We start from the raw sequence: 24,209 nt of genomic DNA, 5'->3' as shown, positions 1-24,209 counted from the left end.
AGGCGTTTTTGTAAATATTTTGCTGTTATCTAAGGTACACACTTTGGACAAATGCTACTCCACATTTGCTACAAATATGAGGTCAGAAATTCAAAAATGTCGGAAATTTGAATACAGTCTTGGACACATTCTTTGGGTTTCTATATGCTATAAATCCTCCAGTGTTTTAAAAATGTTTGATCAATGGCCAAAAGCTTTGCAAAAATTTTTCCGCATGTCCTATCACTTGTATGAATTCTGAGGTGCTGAGTAGGGTGTGAACAACTATTGGAGACTCTGTCACCTATTTTACATTTATATGATTTCTGTCCTATCAAATCTCTGGTGTGAAATAGTGTTGAACTACTGTGAAATAGGTTTGATTCATCCTTAAAGACACTGATGCAATGTTTTCATTGTAAAACTTCTCTCCTGTATAAAATCTATAATGTTTAGTAAAATGTGATCTTCAATATTAAAAGCTTTTCCATTCTTCACATTTATAGGACTTCTGTCTAGTATGGGTTCTCTGGTGTCGAGTAAGTGATGATTGTTGATTAAAAGCTTTGCCACATTCTCTACATTTGTAGGGCTTCTCTCCAGTGTGAATTCGCTGGTGCGAAATAAGTGATGATATGTGATTAAAACTCTTGCCACACTCTTTACACTTGTAGGGCTTCTCTCCAGTGTGGATTCGCTGGTGCTGATTAAGTGATGATTTTTGACTGAAACTTTTGCCACACACTGTACATTTGTAGGGCTTCTCTCCAGTGTGGATTCTCAGGTGCTGAGTAAGTACTATTTTTTGGTTAAAACTTTTGCCACATTCTTTACATTTGTAGGGCTTCTCTCCAGTGTGGATTAGCTGGTGCTGAGTAAGTGATGATTTTTTACTGAAACTTTTGCCACACACTGTACATTTGTAGGGCTTCTTTCCAGTATGAATACTTTTGTGCCAATTACGCTGTGAGATGCTATTAAAAGCTTTGCCACATTCTTTACAGCTGTATGGCTTCTCTCCAGTGTGAATTCGCTGGTGCTGAGTAAGTGATGATATGTGATTAAAACTCTTGCCACACATTTTACATTTGTAGGGCTTCTCTCCAGTATGTATTCTATTGTGGCAATAGAGATGTGAGATGCTATTAAAAGCTTTGCCACACTCTTTACACTTGTAGGGCTTCTCTCCAGTGTGGATTCGCTGGTGATAAGTAAGTGATGATTTTTGACTGAAACTTTTGCCACACAATTTACATTTGTAGGGCTTTTCTCCAGTATGAATCCTGTTGTGGCGATCAAGATTTGAGTTTCTATTAAAACTTTTGTCACACACTTTACATTTGTAGGTCTTCTCTCCAGTATAAATCCTGTTATGGCAATTAAGATGTGAATTTCCATTAAAACTTTTGCCACATACTTTACATTTGAAGGGCTTCTCTCCAGTATGAATTCTCTGGTAATGTTTAAGGCTTGGTTTTTGACTGAAACCTTTGCAAAATTGTTTACATATGTAGGGCATCACTCCAGGATGTGTCCACTGGTGACAAATAAGATTGGAGCTTTTATTAGAAGTTTTGTCACCTTCTTTGCATTTGCATGTCATATCTCCTGTATGAACACTGTGATGTTGAGTAAAGTTCTTGAGTGCATTGCATTCTTCACATTGGTAGGTCTTCTCTGCAGAATAAATTTTTGGTGTTGAGTAAGAGTTGAAAAAAAATTTTAAGGCTTTCCCACACTTTTTACATTTACAGGTCTTTTCTTCAGTATAAATCCTCTGATACTTAATAAGTTGTAACTTTTCACTAAAAGTTTTTCCACATTCTTTAAATTTGTAGAATTTATCACTGTCTTAGTATCTGCTGTGTTTAAAAAATATATCAAAGCATTTGTCTGCTCAATATCTCCTGTACTTATCTGGCCCTCTTTCTCTATAAATTTTCTTGTATTAAGCAAGCTCTGCAGCTGTGGTTAAGAGCCCTGTCACATATCATACACTTATAGGTTTTGTCTTGGCTATGAATATTTTAATGAATACTATTTTTGATCACTGAAGCAACACTTTTCTACATTTTTCATCTTGGTAAATTTCCTTTAGAAAAGGACTAGGATTTCTCTATGGTCATAATTTTTATCACCAATGTAAATATAATGGTCATTACTAAGGGTAGAGACATGGCTTATTGTGTTACTTCTAGCATTATCTATACAGTGCACTTTCCAGAAATCTGTATCAGAATTGTCATTGAGAAATAGTGGCAAGTAGAAACTTTTCTACAATTCTTAATTTTGTCCACTTGGGCACAAGGAGAAATTAATCTCTTGCTTCAGAAAAATGGACATTTTATAAAGAAACTCCCAAAAGGATCACTTTTAGAAATATCTTTTCTGTGCAAATGTTGACTGGAATTTTAAATCAGAGCTACTTTTATAATTGGTCAAGTTAAAAATTGATGCATGGACTAGATTTCAAATTTTCCATATTGCCTTTCAGTTCAAAAAGGGTTGTGGATTTATTCTTAAAGACATATAAAACTCCTCAAAATAATTGGAATACATTGAATTTTTGTTTCAGATATTAATTTTCTCTGGTGTCTTTTGACCATAAAATTTTTATCATAAATATGGACTACTGATTGATTTTGTCTATTATAATACAATTTTTGAACTTTACTCTCACCTATATTTTCCCATTGTTTTCTTGGTTGTAAATAGCCAAAGTCACACTTTCCATATCTTCCCTCTCTCTCTTTTATTCCCTGCTCTGGTAAAATTTTTTGAAGATGATGACAAGTCATGGGTGCAATATATAAAAATAACAAACATGTTTACTTACTGTACTGGGCTGAGTATATTTTGCAAACTTAAGAAATTACAGCAAAAAATAACATCAGCAGGGGAGTGGATTATTAAATCCAAGTCCATCATTACTGAAGAAATATATAAATCAAATGAAAATATACACAGAAATTACTTTGAAGATTTTCCTAGTCATCTTAGTGTTCACAGTATCCAAGATGAGTACATTACTATGGAGAGTAATATAGTAGAGAAAAAAACATTGTGTTACACAAAGATTTTCCTCCTTCAAAATATATTTTCAAAATCTACCAACTTTCTTCTGTTTCATTAAAGATAAAAATATGAAACATGTGAATATTTGGGGATTGTTGAAAAAGGGGTTCCTGCTTACAAACAGAAAAAAATACTTGGCTAAATCAACTATAAGCAAAGTTATGAATCACTCAAATGGAGTAGTCAATTATCATTTAAAAGAAGTTTACTGAACTAAACCAACACACAAATAAAACAGAATAAAAATTATTCAAGAATTGTTAGTACCAATAAGCAGAAAGTGTATGTTTAAAGACTTTCTTTAGAAAACATCTGAAAGAGTCAGGGGTGGTTGCACATAGCAACATAAGAGGTAGAGCTAGAGGATCAAAATTTGAAGGCAAAAGTAAAAAATGAAAGTGCTAAATCGCCCTTTAGTTCTCTTTCCAGTACTAATAAACACATCTCGGAAAATAGAAAAAATGAAACATCCAAGCAGCTCACTTTTCTCCAAGTTGTAAAGACTCAAAGTAGGTTTTAATCCATGTTTAAAAACTCAGGATACTGAGAGCATCCAAGAGAAAATGATGGGTCACCTAGAAATGTGTAACTATATAATTGTGAAATCCTTAGTTGAATCTTCACAACACAGGAAGGAATTCGAGTGTATCTATATTCAAGGGATAAAAGAATAAAATTATCAACCAAGACATTATATTCACAGCTACTACCTTTCAAAGGAGAAAAAAAATGAAGACTTTAAACATATAAAAATACACACACTATTCATCAACACTGTATCTGTTCTCCAAAATGTACTAAAGGTAATCCTTCATAATAAAATGTAAGTGCACACCATCATAAGTCATATTAAATTTTAAACATTTCTTGGCAAAAAATTCTATTTTATTGTAATGATGGGTCATAAAACATGTAATTTTGCAATAGAATTTGAAAGAAAAAACATAACAACAATACTGTCAAAAGGCATATATACCTGTAACAATAATATAATTTTAAAAGGACACATAAATATATTCAGTTTTTTTAATACAGTAAAGTCAAGTTGATACTCATACAAAGTATGAGTAGTAGATTCTTCATTTTTAGAGTTTTTTGTTGGAAAATGCAAGATTACAAAATTCTGATCAAAACAAAACATGGATATCTGAATTAACCCTAAATATTGCAACTGTAGGTAGTCTACAGGATACTCTAAATCTAAGAACACACACATACTGAAAGCAAAAGGATGTAATAATGACACATACAAAAGTGATCGAACAAAACCTGGGATGTCTAAATAATAGTACACAAAACATAGTTTCAAACAGTTATAGGTCATAGAAAGAGTTGTAAATTAAAAAAAAAAAAAAACTTTGAAAAGAGGCAAAAGAGAGACAAGTACCCTTTCACTTAGGTTCAGAATTAAGAGTAAATACATTTGCTATGTTCTTCATACTTCCCAAACACACAAATAAAACACTGAGAGGGTTGAATGAAAACAAAGAATCACTGTCATACTAAGAGACATCAATCCCCACTTACTGAAAAGGGAAATACAGTGAAGCAAAATGGTAATTGCAAAGCATAAGAATTTGAAAATATTTTGAAACTACTATACAATTATAGAATCCCTGTTCCTTATCACAAGTGGGATATTATGCTGGTTAGATCAATTTTATATATTAAAACAAAGGTTAATAAATATTTAAGTGATAGTTATTTTGTAACCAACATGGGAAAATATTTGAAGTCAAAAGTGGTAGGGATTTTCAAAAATCCCTAAATATGTGTCAGTTGATTGAACACTATTGGGCATGCTGTTATTCAAAATTGAAAGATTAAATTTAAAGATGTTTATACTACTTAAAGTTAACTAGAGGCTCCATGTAGTATTCATCAACCTCCCATTGTTAATTTTTTTTGCAGAGAAATCTATCATTTAAATTGTATGAATATCCCCCAAAATACAAATAAGAAGACTTTTCCCTGCTAAAAAATATACTAAAAGTTACAAAATATATGTACACTAGGTTAACTGAAATGTCATAGAAAGAATACTGTAGAATTCTACAAGCATGACATTTCTAAACTAAAAAAAGAAGCTTTCTGAAAAAAAGAGAATAGTTTTGTGATGAGGAGACAGAAATGAGCCCTTGCTTCCTAGGCATTTTTTTTTTGAGATGTAAACTTTGTAGAGATATATTGCATAACAATTTGAATTATTGTTACTGAACTTTACATTTAAAATTTTGGAGACAGTAAGTTTTATTTTGTGGTTTTGATTACAATGAAAATTAAAGAAAGAGAATTGCAACATTTCTCAAAGCTACATGTAAAATAATGTGGTCTTTATCCTATAAATAAGAACAAGCTCATCAATACACAAATGATGAGCATGCATGGAATCTGAGCTACTAGGAAGTCTGAGGTAAGTGAATTTCAAATTCAAGACATCTTCAATAACTTAGTGAGACCCTCTCTCCTAATATGAGTGAAAAGGAGCTTGGGGTGTAGTTCAGCAAGAGAATATCACATCAATCCCCATTACACTTATACATGGAAAACTTCAATTTCGAAGTACATGGCAGAATGAAAAGCCAATCAAGATAAAATACAAAAGAAATGGACAAAAGAGACTTAATATTTATACAAGCAAAACACATATAATATTATTGGTAATACAAACAAGAATCATATACATCTTAGATTGTGAAGCAATTAACTGATATGAGGAATCCCAGACTATAACATGGATGGTACAGAACACAATGAAAAAAAAAAAGAAAACAACCAAATTGTAAATATCAACAGATGTATTATTTTACAAACCTCTAACTCAAATAAAACTTACACCATCTCTCAAAACAGCAGTCTTTGTCCAACTTGACATTCATTCCATGGAGGATAATTTCAAAGAAAATCCATTACACATATCAGAAAGAACACTGGAAGAAAATTTTAGTGAAAACATGTACAAATAAGATTAGAAAAACTGACTTATGATAGTAATATACTACAATGGGTGGACCTAGAGGTCTCCAGAAATGTGGAAAACTTTCCTGCAAATAATGGAAGAATGGCTGGAGTTGTAGAGTAGTGTTAGAGAGCTTGCCTAACATGTGTGAGGCCCTGGGTTCAATTATCAGCACCATATATGGATAAATAGGAAATTCATTAACAACTAAAAATATTTTTTAAATTATGGAAGAGCTGTCAGATAATATTGACACTCACAAGGCAAAGGGAGTGTTTTGTTGTTAATTTGAATGTATGGAGGAAAAGCAGGATACTATATAATTTTAAAGCACAAAACACAGGAAAGGTTTTGCTATGATAACAAGAGAAAGAATTCAAAGCTTCTCAAAAATATTTTCTGCTGGATAATGTCTCAATGAACATTTTTGAATTTAGGCTTCCTCCTCTTCCTGTGGAGGCCACAGTATTTGACATGTGGGCCACAGTATTTGACATCACTGCATTCCTCTAAGTCAACCATATGTCAAGTGAAAGTTGTATATCATGCCACCAAAGGAAAACATTAAGGATGAAAATAAACATCATTAACATTGTCTTGTCAGCACCAAGAACTATCCCATCTTCCTTATTGAAATCATAAATCTGCAACACATTCTTGTGGAGAAGATCTCAAAAGACATACTTCAACGGAAGAAAACAAAATAATGATAATTAGGAATTTTGAAGGAAAGTTATGCTCACCCACAAATAGCAGGTTGCTGTAGTTCTCCAACATCACTTCTCTATATAAATTCTGCTGAGCAGGATCCAGGCATTCCCATTCCTCCTCAGAAAAATCAATAGCCACATCCCCAAATGTCAATGGCTCCTGAAATAAAAAATTGTTAGATCAAAAGAACATGGACCAAACCGTTATTCAGTTTTTAATTTGAATTAAAAGTTTGTAGAACTGACTTTCATGCAGGAGAGTGACTTTAATTATGTAATAAGATATTTTCCATTATCTAATTCAGTGGAAAATACATAAGTCCAAAAAAGTATATATATTCCATATCAGAGTGAAGTGAAGGACATATACCATAACCCAAGCACTGAATAAAAGCCCGTCTCCTAACTTTTCAGCCATCAGTGAATGTGAAATTTGGTGGACATTTCAGATGCAAATCAGACTTGTCAAAGATATTCTCATAAGGAGATTGTGCCCAAGGGAGACAAAAACCTGGTAAAAAAAGCTTTTGAAAATAGTCTGGTTCCTATTCTCTCTGCTTTCTATCCATGAGATAGATTGAGATCCTCAATACAATTAGTTTCAAGTATCATCCATGACACATTCCCAATGTGTAAAATATTCATAAAATATTAATGTTTGGAGACATGTAAAGTGACACTTCCACCACGTGAAAAGACAAACTTTAAATATTTCAAGTTCTATAAGCAGTTCAACGAGTGAATCAATTTGGTACAATAGAATGAACAATGGGTTTCAGAAGACTTCAAGGAGGAGATTAAAAAATTCTTAGAGGTAAACAAGAACATAGACACAACATATCAAAATCTCTTGGACACTATGAAAGCAGTACTAGGAGGAAACTTCATTGCATGGAGTTCATTCCTTAAAAGAAGAAAAAGTCAATAATTGATTCTGATATTTCATCTCAATGCCCTAGAAGAACAAATCAACAGCAAAAGCTGTAGAAGGCAAGAAATAATTGAAATTAGAACTGAAATTGAATTAAAAGAAACAAAATTAAACCTTGAAAAAAAGTTGGTTCTCTGACAGATCCCTAGCTATGCTAATGAAAAGAAGGAGAGAGAAAATTCAAATTACCAGCATACATGATGAAAAAGGCAATATCCCAACAGAGAGTACAGAAATAGAGAGGATATTTAGAAATTATCTTGAAAATGTATACCCCAATAAAATAGAAGACATTGAAGGCATCAACAAATTTCTTGAGTCATATGATATGCCCAGATTGAATCAGGAAACATAAACAATTTAAATAGACAAATATTAAATGATGAAATACAAGATGCCATCAGAAGCTCATCAACCAAGAAAAGCCTAGGCCCAGATGGATATACTGCGGAGTTAAGCAAGACCTTAAAGAAGAATATTGGTATTCAAAAATACCAATATTCTTCCATTTATTTCAGGAAATAGAGAAAGAAGCAGCACTTTCAAACTCATTCTATGAAGCCAATATCACCCTGATCCCAAAACCAGGCAGGGACAAAAGAAAGAAAGAAAACTTCAGGCCAATATCTTGAATGAACATAGATGCAAAAATTCTGAATAAAATTCTGGTAAATTGAATACAAAAACATATTAAAAAGGTTGTGCACCAAGATCAAGTGGGGTTTGTCCAGGAATACAGGGTTGGTTCAACATATAGAAATCAAAAAAGGTAATTCATCACATAAATAGACTTAAAAGTAAGAATCATATGATCATCTCAAGAGACACAGAAAAAATATTTGACAAAATACAGCACCCTTTCATGTTCAAAAAAATAGAAAAACTTGAGACAACAGGAACATACCTCAACATCATACTGGCTCTCCACATTAAGGCTAAAGCCAACATCATTCTAAAGGGAGAAAAATTAAAGGCATTCCCTCTAAAAACTGGAACGAGACAGGGGTGCTCTCTCTCACCATTTCTATTCAACATATTTCTTGAAACACTGGCCAGAGCAATTAGACAGACGAAAGAAATTAAAGGAATAACTACAGGAAAAGAACTTAAATTAGCACTATTTGCTGAAAGTAGGATTCTATACCTAGAAGACCCCAAAAGCACCACCAGAAAACTTCTAGAACTAAAAATGAATACAGCAAAGCAGCAGGATATAAAATTAACAAACATTAAAAAAGGCATTTCTGTATATCAGGGACAAAGCCTCAAGAAGGAAATAAGAAAACCTACCAAATTTACAGTAACTTTAAAAAAAGGAAACAAGATACTTGGGAATCAACTTAACGAAAGAGGTGAAAGATCTATACAAGGAAACCTACAGAACCCTAAAGAAAGAAATCAAAGACCTTACAAAATGGAAAGACCTACCTTACTCTTGCATAGGCAGAATTAATATTATCAAAACAACCATACAACCAAAAGCACTATACTGATTTAATGGAATTCTGATCAAAACCCCAATGATATTTATTATAGAAATAGAAAAAGCAATCATGAATTTCATTTGGAAAAATAAGAATCCCCGAATAGCTAAAGCAATTATAAGCAGGAAGAGCAAAGTAGGTGGGTGGTATCAATATACCAGACCTTAAACTATCATGGTATTGGCACTAAAACAGGCCAATAGACCAATGGTACAGAATAGAGGACACATAGACTAACTAAAAAAATTACAATTATCTTACATTAGACAAAGGTGCCAAAAACATGTATTGGAGAAAAGATACCCTCTTCAACAAACGGTGCTGTGAAAAGTGGACATCCATTTCCAAAAAAGGAAAGTAAAACCCTATCTCTCACCATGCACAAAACTCAACTCAAAGTGGATCAAGGACCTAGAATTTAAACCAGAGACTCTGCATCTAATAGAAGAAAAAGTAGGCCATAATCTTCATCACATGGGGCTAGGCCGCCCCAACTTCCTTAATAAGATGCCTATAGCACAAGAATTAAAACCAAAAATCAACAAATGGGATAGATTCAAACTAAAAACATTCTTTTCAGAAAAAAAATCTGAGGTGAACAAACAGCCTACATTGTGGGAGTAGATTTTTACCCCTCACACATCAGATAGAGAACTAATATCTAGTATATAAAGAACTCAAAATGCTAAGCACCAAAAAACCCAATAATCCAATCAACAAATTTGCCAAGGAACTGAACAGACACTTTTCAGAAAATGATGTAGAATCAATCAACCAATATTTTTTTAAAAAATTTCATCATCTCTTGCAATTAGATTAATGCAAATCAAAACCACTCTAAGATATCATCTCACTCCAGTCATAAAGACAAACAACAAGTGTTGTCAAGGATGTGGGGGAAAAGACACATTCATACACTGCTGGTGGGACTGCAACTTGGTGCAAACAATATGGAAAACTGTATAGAGATTCCTTCAAAATCTGGGAATGAAAACACCATTTCACCCAGCTCTTCCTCTTCTCGGACTATTCTCAAAGGACTTAAAAACAGCATACTACAGGGTCACAGCCATGTCAATGTTTATGGCAGCACAATGCAAAATAGCAAACTTTGGAGCCAACCCAGATGCCCTTCAGTGGATGAATGGATAAAAATATGGGGCATATATACACAATGCAATTTTACTCAGCAATAATACAATCATGGCAATTGCAGGTAAATGGATAGTACTGGAGAAGTGAAGTTAGGCAAACCCCCCAAAAAATGTTGAATGGTTTCTCTGATATAAGGAGGCTGACTATAGTGGGGTAGGGAGGAGCAGCATAGGAGGAATAGATGAATTCTACATAGGGCAGAGGGGTTGAAGGGGAGGGGAAGAGGCAGGGGATTAGCTATGATTGTGGAATGTGATGACACCATTATCCAAAGTACATGTATGAAGACACAAATTTGTGCCAATATAACTTATATACAACCAGAGATATGAAAAATTGTGATATATATATATATATATATATATATATATATATATATATATATGTGTGTGTGTGTGTATGTGTGTGTGTGTGTGTGTGTGTGTGTGTGTATTAAGAGTTGTATTGCAGAAAGAAATGAGTATATATATAATGGCATAAATTAGCATGAATATACTTTCTATACAGAGATACAAAAAATTGTGCTCTATGTGTGTAATAAGAATTGTAATGCATTCCACTGTTGTCATGTATTTAAAGAAATAAATAATTTTTTTAAAAAAGTAAGGTATTGAAACCCATTGTGGACACTATAAGCCTACATGGATATATATCTGAAAACACAGAGCTGAAATGGAAGATGCATGAACAACATGAGAAACCCAAGAAAGAATGTGCCCCAAACAAAGATGCTACATTATTAGAATCCATGGTCAGAATAGCAGGATAAATGGGAGAAAGTACATAATTTTCTGTGAATTAAAGGATGATATGAGAGCAAATACAGACAGCAAAGGATCATTTTGATAAAGAGCTACATAAGCAAATACTGAAAGCAAAAGATTCCTTCAAAAAGGAGATAGAGATTTAAAAAAAAAAAAAGACAACAGATGCTTGGAATGAAGGAAACAGTAAACCAAATTAGGAACTCAATAGGAAGCATCTCCAACAGAATAGATCACTTGGAAGACAGAACCTCTGACATTGAAGGCAAAATATATAATCTTGAAAAAATAAAGTTGACCCCAGTGAAGATGGTAAGAAACCATGAGCAGAAGATTCAAGAATTGTGAGATAATATGAAAAGACCAAATTTAACAACTCTTGGGATACATGAAGTCATAAAGGTCTAAACTACAGAAATGGACAATCTATTCAATGAAATAATACCAGAAAAATTTCTAAACATGTAGAGTGAATTGGGAAATCAAATCCAAGGATCATATAAGACACCAAATGAACAAGATCACTACAGGTTTATACGAATGCAAATCATTATGAAAATGCCTAGCATACAGGAGAAGCAGAGCATTCCAAAAGCCACAATAGAAAGGAATCAAATTACATATGGGGAAAACCAATTAGGATCTCTGATTTCTGAAATGAGACCCTGAAATCTACAAGATCCTGCAACAATATAAACCAAGCTCTGAAAGAAATAGATGCCAACCAAGAATCATACCCAGCAAAATTAAATTTTGATTAGCAATTAGATTTCAATTCCTATGTTATTTTTTGACAAAATAAAAACCTTCCATCATACACAAAATTAAAAAATTTTCAACCAGAAACCTGCACTACAGAACATCCTTGGCGAAATATTCCATGAGGAGGAAATGAACAACAATAAAAAAATTAGAAAAGGGTATTATCACTCTAAAGGAAAAACCTATCAAAGAGAAACTGACTTAGTTACATACCAAAAATAAACAAAAATAACTGGGAATACAAATGTTGTCTCAATCATAACCCTGAAAGTTTAGTTCAAACTCAGCAATCAAAAGACAGGCAGATTGGATTAAAATAAAGACCACAAATATGCTGCCTCCAAGAGACTCATATCATAGGAAAAGACACCCACAGACTGAAGGTGACAGGTTGGAAAAAAATACATCACTCAGCCTGGGGCTGGGGCTCAGTGGTAGAGCACTGGCCTAGCACATGTGAGACCCTGTATTCGATACTCAGCGCCATATACAACTAAATAATAAAGGTATTGTGTCCATATACAAAAAATAAATATTAAAACACATACTACCACTCACATAGAATGTGGAGGCAAGCAGGGGTTTCCATTCTTATATCAAATAATGTGGACTTCAAGTGAAAGTTAATCAAAAGGCATAAAGAAGGACAGTACATACTGCTTAAAGGAACCATACACCAACAAGACAGAACAATTATAAACATACACACCTCCAAAACAATTGAGCATCTATGTTCAAACAGACTCTTCTCAAGTTTAAGGGCCAAGTAGACCACAAGACAATAATTCTGGGTGACTTTAACACACTTCTTTTACCACTGAATTGATCTTCCAAACAATATCTAGACAGAAACTATAGAACTCAATTATACAATCAATAACTTAGATTTAACTCAATAATACAATAAATAACTTAGATTTAGACTATTTCATCCTTCAACAGACAAAGACACTTTCTTATCAGCAGCAAATGGATCCTTCTCTAAAATAGACCATATGTCATGCCAAAAAGGAACTCTAAGAAATACAGAAAAGTAAAGATACTACCCTGCATTCTATCAGATCCTAATGGAATGAAATTAGAAATCAATGATAAAAATAGAAGCTACTCCTATACCTGGAGACTAAATAATATGCTAGTGAATGAACAATGGGTGGTAGAAAACATCAAAGAGGAGATTTAAAAATTCTTAGAGGTGAATGAGGACAGAGATACAACATATCAAAATCTCTGGGACACTATAAAGGCATTACTAAGAGGAAAGTTCATTGCTTGGAGTTCATTCCTTAAAAAAAGAGAAAGTCAAATAAATGACCTAAAATTACATCTCAAAGCACTAGGAAAAACAATTAATCAACATCCAAAGCAGTAAAGGACAGAAAATAATTAAAATCAGAGCTGAGATCAATGAAATTGGAACAAAAGAAGCAAATAAAAATTGACAAAGTGACTGGGAATGAAACCACCATTTGACCCAGCTATCCCACTCCCTGGTCTATAACCAAAGGACTTAAAAACAGCATACTACAGAGACACAGTCACAATGTTTTTAGCAGCACAATTCACAATAAACTGTGGAGCCAACATAGATGCACTTCATTGGATGAATGGATAAAGAAAACCTGGCATTTGTACACAATAGAATAGTACTCAGCAATAAAAGAAAATAAAATCATGGCATTTGCAGATAAATGGATGGCATTGAGAAGATAATGCTAAGTGAAGTTAGCCAAACACAAAATAACAAATGCTGAATGTTTTCTCTGATATAAGGAGGCTGACTCATAGTGGGGTAGGGAGGTGGAGCATGGGAGGAATAGATGAATTCTATTTAGGGCAGAGGGGTGGGAAGAATAGGGAGGGGAAAGGGATTAGCAAGGATGGTGGAATATAATGGACATCATTATCCAAAATACACATATGAACACACGAATTGATGTCAACCTATTTTATATACATAGATATGAATAATGGTACTGTATATGTGTAATAAGAATTGTAATATATTCCGCTGCCATATATTTTTAATTTTTTTTAAAAAAAATTTCAAAGTGAAAAGTTGACTCTTTGAAAAAACAAATACATTTGATAAAACCTTATCTATGCTACTGTAGAGAATGCGAGAAATACTCCGATTACTAAATCCATGATACAAAAGGAAATATCACCATGAACACTAGAGAAATACAGGAGGTAATTAGAAATTATTTTGAAAATTTGTACTGCAATAAAACAGAAAATATTGAAGCCATCCACAAATGTCTAGAGTCATGTGAGTTACACAAACTGAGTAAGTTAAACAGATCATTTTCAAGAAATGAAATAGAAGACACCATCAAAGCCTACCAACCATAAATAAATAAATCTCAGGACTCAATGGATACAAGACCTTCAAAAAAGAACTAACACCAACACTTCTCAAATTATTCCATGAAATATAAAAAGAGGGAGCATTTTCAAACTCACTCTATAAGGCCAATATCTGCTTGATTCTAAAATCAGACAAACACAGAAAAGAAAGTGTACTTCAGACCAATACCTCCAAAAAGCAGAAGAAAAAATTCTGAATAAAATTCTGGCAAATCAAATACAAAAACATATCAAAAAGATGGTTCTTCATGATGAAGTGGGATTCATCCCAGGGATGCAAGGTTGGTTCAACATACAGAAATCAATAAATGTAATTAATCACATCAGTAGATTTAAACATAAGAACCTTATGATCATCTCAACAAATACAGAAAAAGCATTTGACAAAATACAGCACCCCTTCATGTTCAAAACACTAGAAAATCTAGGAATAACAGGAACTTCCCTCAACATTTTAAAGGCTCTCTATGCTAAGTCTCAGGCCAACATCATTCTAAATGGAGAAAAACTGAAGGCATTCCCTCTAACATCGGAAACAAGACAGGGATGCCCTCTCTCACACTTCTATTCAATATATTTCTAGAAACACTGGCCAGAGCAATTAGACAGATGAAAGAAATTAAACGAACAAGTATAGGAAAAGAAGAACTTAAACTAGCACTATTTGCTGATGATATGATTCTGTACCTAGAAGACTCAAAAAACTCCACTAGAAAACTTCTAGAACTAGAATTCTGCAAAGTAGCAGGATATAAAATCAACACCCATAAATCAAAGGCAATTATGTATATCAGTGACAAATCCTCTGAGAAAGAAATGAGGAAAACAACCCCACTCACAATATCCTCAATAAGAAAAGATACTTGGGAATCAACAAGAGGTGAATGATCTATACAATGAAAACTATGAAACACTAAAGAGAAATCAAAGACCTTAGAAGATGGAAAGATTTAACTTGATCTTGAATAGGCAGAATTAATATTATCAAAATGACCCTACTACCAAAAGCACTCTACAAATTTAATGCAATTCTGATCAAAATCCCAATGGCATTCCTCACAGAAATAGAAAAGCAATCATGAAATATATCTGGAAAAATAAGAGACCCAGAATAGCTAAAGCAATCCTTAGCAGGAAAGGGAAGGCAGGTGGCATTTCTATAACAGACCTTGAACTATGCTACTGAGCCACAGTAACAAAAACAGCATAGTACTGGCATCAAAACAGGCTGGTAGACCAATAGTACAGAATAGAGGACACAGAGACCAACCCACAAAACCACAATTATCTTATATTAGACAAAGGTGCTAAAAATATGCACTGGAAAAAAGAGAGCATCTTCAACAAATGGTGCTAAAAACTGGAAATCCATATGCAGCAAAATAAAATGGAATCCCTCTCTCTCACCATGCATAAAAGTTAACTCAAAATGGATCAAGGATCTAGGAATTAAACCAGAGACTCTCCAAATAGAAGAAAAAGTAGGCCTTATCTCCATCATGTGGGATTAGGCTACAGCTTCCTTAATAACACTTCTATAGCACAGGAATTAAAACCAAGAATCAACACATGGGATGGATTGAAACTAAAGATTTTTATCAAAAAAAAAAACCTATAGAATAGAGAGCCTACTTTCTGGGAGCAAATTTTTACCCCACATACAACAGATAGAGCACTAATATCTAGGATATATAAAGAACTCAAATGTCTTAACACCAAAATAATAATAATATAATAATAATCATCATCATCATCATCATCATCATCATCATCCAATCTATAAATGGGCCAAGAACCTGAAAATACACTTCTCAGAAGAGGATATACAATCAATCAACAATTATATGAAAAAATGTTCATCATCTCTAGCAATCAGAGAAATTCAAATTACAACCACTCTAAGATACCATCTCACTTCAGTAAGAAGGGCAGCTATTTTGAAGACAAACAACAATAAGTGTTGGTGAGGATGTGGGGAAAAGGTACACTCATACACTGCTGGTGGGACTGCAAATTGGTGCAGCCTTTTTGTAAATCAGTATGGAGATTCCTTGGAAATCTGGGAATGGAACCACCATTTGACCCAACTATTTCTCTTCTTGAACTATACCAAGAAACAAAAACAGCACACTACAGGGACACAGCCAGGTCAATATTTATAGCAGCACAATTCACAATACCTAAACTATGAAATCAACCTAGATTCCTTTCAGTGGATAACTGGATAAAAAACATGTGGCTTATATACACAATGAAATATTACTCATTAAAAAAGAACAAAATCATAGCACTTGCATGTAAATGGATGGAGTTGGAGAAGATAATGCTAAGTGAAGTCAGCCAATCCCCCCCAAAAAAATGCCGGATGTTTTCTCTGATATAAGGAGGCTGAATCATAGTGGGTAAGGGAGGGGGAGCATGGGAGGAATAGATGAATTCTAAATAGGGCAGAGGAGTGGAAGGGAAAGGGAAGGCACAGGGGATTAGCAAGGATGATGGAATGTAATGGACATCTTTATACAAAGTTCATGTATGAAGACTTGAATTGGATGTCAACATACCTTATATACAAAGAGAGATGAAAAATTGTGATATATATGTGTATTAAAAGTTGTAATGCAATAAAGTACATGTAGAATGGCATAAATTCATGTGAACATACTTTATATACAGAAATATGAAAAATTATGCTCTATGTGAAATAAGGATTGTAATGCATTCCACTGTTGTCATGTATTTAAAAAAATAATAAAAACCATAAAGAATCATCATCTAAAAAACATCTAGAAAAAAAGAAAGAAAGAGGAAAAAAAGAAAGAAAGAAAGAAAGAAAGAAAGAAAGAAAGAAAGAAAGAAAGAAAGAAAGAAAGAAAGAAACTGAGATAGGATGCATTTGGTGCTACATACCTGATATATCCAGTGGTCTGGAGGCTCAGGCAGGGGGATCACAATTGTGAAGCTTACCCTAGCAACTGAGTGAAACGCTGCCTAAATTTAAAATAAATAGGCAGTAGTAATTTTTAATAATTAAGAAAAAATTAAATTTTTTAAATAAAAATTTTAAAAGTACTGAGGATAGTGGTCGGTAATAGTACACCCTGGTTCCAATCCCCAGTTTCACAAAAGGAAAAAAAAAGAAAAAAAAAGTACTTTTCAAAGTTACAGAAAAAATATTTTAAAATTTATACACTTTACATATGAAAACAAAAATTCTATTCCTCAAATGACTCCATTAAAGAGAACAAGGAGAAGTGACAGATGAAAGAAACAAATTGCCTCACCTTTAACCAAACTCTTCTAAGAAAGGAGAACAGAGACTACAAGAGAAATGCAGGCAACAGCCATGAACAGCCCCTTTAAATAGCAGGTATCTAAATGTCCCTTGATCACAAAGCAATCAACATCTTTAGAAAGGAGGGACTGTACCATAAAGTCACATGGAACAGAAATTGAGACAGTGTTGAAGAACATGTGGGGCTATCATGAAGGTCTACAGAAACAGATGTGGACAATACAGCACCTGTTCATATGGGTACACAGCACACTCCTCCAGAGCCGAGACCCAGGGTCTGGTGAAAGAGGATGTCCATTTGGGAATAAATAATAAACTATGGAAAATAACCATTTATGGAAGTCAGCCACATTTTGTTTGCCATATTGCATACAGTTTGACAAATACTATGAAACACCATGTCAGTTTTATATACCTGTCACATAAATGTCACATTTCACATATAATCATATTTAAATAGTACATCTACAGAATTTGAAAAAATGCAAATACAGATCAGCACATAACAGACTGAATTACACATCCTGGGTATAGATGATAGGACTCCTCATTATAAAGAGGACAGCTTCCCTCAGGTTCATCTATGATAAAACCCCATCAAAATTTCACCATGATTTCCTTTTCATTGAAGAAGTGACCAAAGCAAACAGATTGAAAATTCTCCTTTAAGGTTGAATTGATATGAAATTAGCCAAGAATTCTGAACTCTAAGAGCAAAAGCAGGAGCTATCATTACCAGGCAATAATGCATATTATAAAATTATCATACTGCAGTAAATTGAGGACCAAGAAAATCACAATGCTGAAATTTCATAGATGACTCCATATGTATGTAAATGTCAATTTTATTATGAAGTGCAAGGAAAAGGCCTAGCTAAATGCAACCATCTCCAGCAGAGGATTTGATGTGAATGAACAAGGCAACCCAACGTGAAGGGAGGTGTGGAAACTGGAGGCGCAGAACACTCGTAGGGCTTGGTTCCAGGACGTGCGTGGTACTGGATTACACTCCAGCATCCCAAAGAAGCACATATTGAGTAGGATTATGTTTCAAAATTATACCAGATTAGGAGGCTCCTGGATTCCCTTCACACATGGATAGACCAAATATACACCTACTTCTGTTTTGAGTCCCTTTTAAATAAAGTTATAATGGACTGAGAGACCTATGCATTGGACCACTCAGAAAATCTCTATCATCCAAAGGGCAGGCAAAGTTGGGGGACACGTGGGCATGAGTCCTGCCTTGAGCAATGTGCCACATAATTGGGACAGAATATCAAAATCCAGTGTCACCCAGAGTAGAGGAAAACTGATTGGGGTCACAAATGGAGCACATGGGACACGAAATGACTTGTAGCTGGAAACAGAATTTTTCTGGTGCTCATAGAAGAAAGAGCTGGATATACACAAGTATCAGGATGAGAGAAAGGGGGTGATTTTTGATGGCTGTGGAGGGTCATGGGCTTTATTCATGAGACAATGGCAGAAGGGGAGTGAGATCAAGGGTCCCAGTTTATCCCTAGAAGGGATTTGCAACATGATCTGCAAACTGTGGTTGCTAACATTTGAGCTCCTCCCTAGCCAGGCCCTAAGGGTAGACAGGACAAATGCAGTCCACCCAGCAGCCCTGCCTGAGCCCTCTCCTCCCTACCTCAGTAATAACTCCAGGTCTAGCCAGGTCTTTCTGGAAGAAGGATCTCCAGGCACTCAGGTTCCCAATATTTTTCCCATTCCATGGACTCCATCCTAACCCACCAAGCTTTGGGAGCAGTGGCAACTGTGCATGTGCATGTCTCAGAATGGAGGGGCTTCTAATTAGTGTGCAAGCACTTCCCTGGACTATGATCCCCCCTCCCAGGAGTGAAGCAAAAGCTGTCAAGAGCACAGCTCCCTGTTTCTTTCTAGATTAGGCTCACACCACCTTCTTGCAGTGAGCACAGGCAGCCTGGGTTCTAACCAATTGCATCAGGAATTCAGCCCCCAGCCAAGTAGGACAGCTTCTCAGTTTGAGTGCAGCTGTGGGAAAGGCTCCTATCAAACAGTCAAAGAAACCAGTCCTCCAATGACATGGATATGGAGAAAGAGACCTGCTCACATGGGGCTAGAATATAAGCTCAGTGCAGCCATTTTTGAAAACAGCATGGAGTTCTTTAAAAGCTAACAGAACAACAACCACTCTGGATGCATTCCCAGAGGAACTTGAACCAGTGTGTTAATAAATGGCTGCATGCCCATCACTGTTCCAGGATCCACAGGAGCCAGGACGAGGGAACTTCTGAAGTGGCCTGGCTAAGGAGACTTCTCCCAGCTGCAGGGCCATCACCTACTCCCCTGAGAAACTGCTTCCCCTAAATGCACCTGCTCATAGGTCAACAGGTGACTGATATGTACCAGACGCTCAGGAGTCCTCAGATGTGCCAGGTGTGGGATCCTCATGTCAGGCAGAGCCAAAACAGGACCAGGAAAATATCACAGAGGGCACAACACCCCTAGGAAATGCAGTACACAGAGGGGACACTCAGCCCAAAGACATTCTGACAAGGTGTCTGGCCTGGAAGAGGAAGGGAGAATACACATGCACAAATACACACACACAAACACACACACACACACACACACACACACACTTTTTCAAATGTCAAGTGGTTTTTGGTGTACTTTTCTCTCATGTGAAATGCTCATAAACAGAAAACAAAACCTTTGCTTCTTATTTTATTACATTGGGGAGGAAAAACTGTCACTGGAAATGGGAACAGGGGACTGGAATTTGAGGAATTCATTCATACATGTGTACAGGTTTCGTCTGGGAGACGGGGTTGTGGATCTGACACTTTGCTTCCCTTACATTTAGAACATTCAGGGGGACCCAGGCAGGAAGACCACACCGGTAATCCCAGCCACTCTGGAGGCTGAGACCCAAGTTCAAGGCCAGACTCAGCCTCTATCAAGATAAATGATAAAAAATATGAGGGATGTAGCTCTGTGGGAAAGGACCTCTGCGTTCAATCCACTATACTCCCCATGCCCCCCCAAAAAGAAAGAAAACCTCAGGAGGGAGAAAACCCTGAGACCCCTGCAGATCCCAGCCGGCTTGGGTAGGACAAGGGCCCACAGGGTGGTGATTCTCATGGTCCCAACACTCTGAAATCCAGCACAGAAGAGACTTGAGCTGCCAATTTGTACAGGAGATACCCATGTGTTTAATAATGAGAATAAAAGAATCTAACATCTTTAGAAACCGGAGAAATGTAAACTAAAACCCTATCAGAGAGAAAATGAAATAGTATCAATGAAGATAAGAAACCACAAAATTCTAATAAACTTAAGGACTTTAAGTGCTTCTTAACTATCTGTGGAACTGTTTTGCCATTAAAGACACTTGATAATCCCCAACCGGAGTGCACTTACTCAAATCAGTTCACAGGATAATACATTAATAAAAATGGGATATTCAGATTAAAAAATGGTATAAAATACCATGGGTAAGTTTTACACGGTGCCATATGCATGTGGTATTATGTATAACTCTGATGCACTAATAATCAATCCAGCATGCTTTACTCTTAATGGAAGCATTCAGTCCTAAAATTCATCTACAAAGTTAAATATATGTAAACTTAGCCAAGAAATTTTTGAATTATAAGAACAAAAATTATAAGAGCAAAAAAAAATGTTATTACCCAACATGTGCATTGGGAAGCTGTACTGATACAATTGTCATCGTGGAATCATGAAGTCAACAGTGTCCACCCAGGAACCCATGTGGAAGTGAAAATCATACACTTAATTGCAACGGAAAAGTCATTATCAATTAAACCATAACAAGGCCAACCTCAGCAACTTAGCTAAACCAGAGGGCAGAATAAAAACTAAAAACTACCAGGGACATGGCTGAGTGGTAAAGCACCCTTCTGTTAACTACAAAACAAACAAACAAACAAAAACAATAAAACAAACTCCACAAAACTAGCTCAGGAATAAGCGAGGTCCCTGTACACCGCAGCTTCTCTCCTGCAGGAAAATGGTGTTTGGGGATTTGATTTTTTATTATTATTATTATTTTTATTTTTGGGTACTGGGCATTGAACTCATTGGCCCTCGACCACTGAGCTCCATACCAAGCCCTATTTTGCATTTTATTTAGAGGCAGGGTCACACTGAGTCTCTAAGTACCTGGCCAACTTGAAGAGGTTGGCCTTGACCTCCCAATCCTCCAGCATAACCCGCCCTCCCCCAGCCTCTGGGATGACAGTTGTGTGCCATTGGGAGGCTTGGAAATTGGATTCTCCCAGTGGTCCCACCTGTCAATCACCACAGCCCAGGAAGACGCCAGGCAGCAGCGCTCAATTGCCACATAGGACCTGACCAGGGGCTGAGGTTGCCCCCAAGGGATGGGGAGGCCTCGAGGGGTCTCCGCCACTGTCACGCTCCCCACCCTGATGGCCAGGGGGACTGAGGGGCACTGTCGCCAATGGGCTGAGGCCTGTGTAGGCAGAGAGTGCCCTGAGTTAGGGTCAGCCAGCTCAGGTTCCCACCACAGCCTGTCCTGCCAGACAGCCTCCTTGCCCCTCCTCCCTCCTGAGCCTCCCTGTCCAGGCACCAGGTGCCACTGCACACTCACCATCTCCTGGTGCCCAGCAGCCAAGCCTGCCATGGAGAGCTTCAGCCTCTGCATGGCAGGGCCACCCGGGATCCCGGGCACAAAGCAAAGCCTGGAATCCAACTGCAGGAGTCCTGGAACCGTGGACCATGGAGAAATAAATCCCAAACCAGGCTAGGAGGCCCGCCCCCTGCTCGCTGGCTGCTCTCAGGGTTGGACAGTGCTCAGCACCAGGGCTTCTGATTGGACAGGGCTTCAGTCAGTCTCCGCTCTCCTCCCCTCCCTCCAGCCCAGTGAGCCTTCTTTTTGAGTGACAGCTGGCTGATATCTGTTCCAGGCAAGGGGGAGGCCAGAATGGCAGGGTTTGGGTGCAGCTTTTTTCTTTTTTTCTTTTCCTTTTGAGGTCTGGGCATTGGGTTAGGGTCAGGGAAGTTCTGTTGGGTTTTGATGTTAGGAATTTGAAGTCATTTCTTGAAAGTTTCATCACCTGGACCTCCTCCTATAAGACCACCGAAAGCATCTTTGGGAGGCTGACTTGTCCTCTGTTTATATGTGCAGAATTCTCCAAGCAGAACTGGCCTTTCGCCCAGTAGGAACTGCCCAGTGTGTCATGGCCAGCGCTGGTGGAGGCTCACTGGGGGCCTGGCAGGCGCCCTGCAGGAGTTTACCACCCAATTGGCAGCATAAGAGCTCATGTTCCTCCAGCTGAGTTGAATCTATCTGGAGCCCATTTTGAGGCTGGAGAATGAGTAAGGCGATCAGCACAGAAGAGACCCCCAGAGAGCAGACCTGGGTAAACCCCAGCTGAACCCGGGCTCCTGCACTCTCTGGCGAACTGGGGGTTGAATTCAGAGGCCTCGACCTCTGAGCCCCTTCCCCAGCCCTAGCTTGAAGTTTATTTAGATACAGGGTCTCACTGAGTTGCTTAACACCTTACTTTGGCTGAGGCTGGCTTTGAATTTGCCATCCCTCTGCCTCAGCCTCCCTAGCTGCTGGAATGACAGGCATGTGCCACTTTTTTTTTTTTTTTTTTTTTTTACCTGCGCTGGCCACAGGATAACAGCCTTACACAGATCAAGGCCACCCTGTTTCCTGACAGTCCCCTGGATTCCAGGCAATGGGATCCTGCCTCCTCCTAAAACCAGAGACACCCTGCCCAGGTGCGCATCCTTAGTATCAGCTGAATACTCTGCACTTGACAAGAAAAAAGAAACAACAAAAAAGACAGACCCTACATGCTTGTCTTGATGCAAACAAAGTCAATGTGTTTCCAAAGAGAGCTCTGGTCTTGTCCCCCCAATTCAGTGGTGCAAAAAGTCACATAATACAGAGAAGACTTCTCGTTAAGAGGGGCTCAAGGGTCTCTCTCTTTAAGGAAAAACAATTTGCATTTGATTGGGAGTCCAGGAAAGACAACTCCAGGTTTTCCTAATTTAGTAAATAACTCCATAGACTCCAATGCTCCCGGCTCCTTTCTGACTTTGTTAACCATAGAGGCCTCTAGATTACCTGCCCCCTGGGACCCCTGCACCTGCAGATGAATGGGGGAGTTCTATCTTCTCCATGCAGCGCCCTGAAACTCCACCTTCTCACAGACTCCAACACCTTTGGCAGCATCCAATAGGGGAGTTGTTTAGTAAATTCTGGAATGTACCTAAAGACATTTCCTTATTTGGCTAAGATGCTATCAAGTTGGACCACTGGTCCTTTTAAGTACTTTTTATCTTTTTCTGTTTTATTCATCCTTTTTAGTTATACATGACCATAGAGTCAATTTGATAAAATTATCCAAAATAAAATATACCTATATACATTATTCTCCTTAGTACCCCATTCATGTGGTTGTGCATGATGGACCGATTCACTTAGGTATTTTCATATATTTAAACAGGAACATTATGGTTGATTCATGCTACTGTCTTTCCTGTTCTTATCTCCCCTCCCTTCCTGTTGTTGTCCTTTGTCTAATCTACTGAACTTCTCTTTGTGCCCCCCCCCCGTTCCTTGTGATGTAGATATCACATATCAGGGAAAACATGTGACTTTTGGATTGAGGGGTTTGCCTTATTTTCTTTAGAATGATAATCCCCACAGCCATTCATTTACTGGCCAATGTTATGAAGTC

General features: G+C 36.7%; 1 protein-coding gene across 1 annotated transcript; it reads right to left on the bottom strand.

Annotated features, from left to right (window-relative positions):
* Positions 1 to 454: 454 nt before the first annotated feature.
* On the bottom strand, positions 455 to 23,649 carry LOC144250612 (uncharacterized). Its single transcript, XM_077793517.1, has 6 exons — positions 23,594 to 23,649; positions 23,125 to 23,278; positions 22,664 to 22,822; positions 21,786 to 21,967; positions 1,707 to 1,826; positions 455 to 1,466 (listed from the first exon to the last, which is right to left on the bottom strand). The coding sequence occupies exons 1-6, from the start codon at positions 23,647 to 23,649 to the stop codon at positions 455 to 457; spliced, it is 1,683 nt and encodes a 560-aa protein (XP_077649643.1).
* Between the last annotated feature and the right edge of the window lie 560 nt (positions 23,650 to 24,209).

The sequence above is a fragment of the Urocitellus parryii genome, chromosome 16, assembly GCF_045843805.1.
Source record: "Urocitellus parryii isolate mUroPar1 chromosome 16, mUroPar1.hap1, whole genome shotgun sequence".
In the NCBI taxonomy this organism is placed as follows: Eukaryota; Metazoa; Chordata; class Mammalia; order Rodentia; family Sciuridae; genus Urocitellus; species Urocitellus parryii.
Note: the sequence above shows the minus strand (reverse complement) of the source record. Positions and strands in the feature narration are given on the sequence as shown.

What these genes read in the sequence shown, in the direction of transcription:
- LOC144250612 (XM_077793517.1), bottom strand. Translation starts at nt 23,649, where the DNA reads ATGGAGAAGATAGAACTCCCCCATTCATCTGCAGGTGCAGGGGTCCCA. An exon ending in GCAGGGGTCCCAGGGGGCAG is followed by an intron (nt 23,279 to 23,593) that starts GTAATCTAGAGG and finishes TTTCTTGTCAAG; the next exon opens with TGCAGAGTATTCAGCTGATA. An exon ending in CAGTTCCTACTGGGCGAAAG is followed by an intron (nt 21,968 to 22,663) that starts GCCAGTTCTGCT and finishes CTGCCTACACAG; the next exon opens with GCCTCAGCCCATTGGCGACA.